The 299-nt window shown below is 59.2% G+C and overlaps 1 protein-coding gene across 1 annotated transcript in view; it reads right to left on the reverse strand.

The window, feature by feature from the left end:
- EMH_0049110 (uncharacterized protein) overlaps positions 1 to 299 on the reverse strand; it is a gene marked incomplete at both ends in the record, with an annotated part of 3,797 nt that overhangs the window by 1,840 nt on the left and 1,658 nt on the right. The window contains 1 exon segment of the mRNA XM_013496485.1: positions 1 to 76. Coding sequence (XP_013351939.1) covers positions 1 to 76 — 76 coding nt within the window.

A 299-nucleotide genomic window follows, 5' to 3' on the forward strand; every position in this document is an offset into this window, starting at 1 on the left:
TCAGCAGTTGCTGCTGCTGCTGCTGCTGCTGCTGCTGCTGTTGCTGCTGCTGCTGCTGCTGGTGTTGCTGCTGCTTCTGCTAATGGGAGGAGTACGCAGGAGAATGCTGAAGTGCACGGATGTGCTGCTGCTGCTGCTGCTGCTGCTTTTTCTGCTGCTGCTGCTAGAGGTGCAGGAGTAGCTAGCTGTCTGCACCCAGCAGCAGCAGCAGCAGCAGCAGCAGCAGCAGCAGCAGCAGCAGCAGCACTCCCTCCTCTACTCCTTCTCCTTCTCCCTCTTCTTCCCTCTCTGCTGCTGCT

Source organism: Eimeria mitis, genomic scaffold, assembly GCF_000499745.2.
Source record: "Eimeria mitis Houghton genomic scaffold, Emh_scaff2132, whole genome shotgun sequence".
Lineage (NCBI taxonomy): Eukaryota > Apicomplexa > Conoidasida > Eucoccidiorida > Eimeriidae > Eimeria > Eimeria mitis.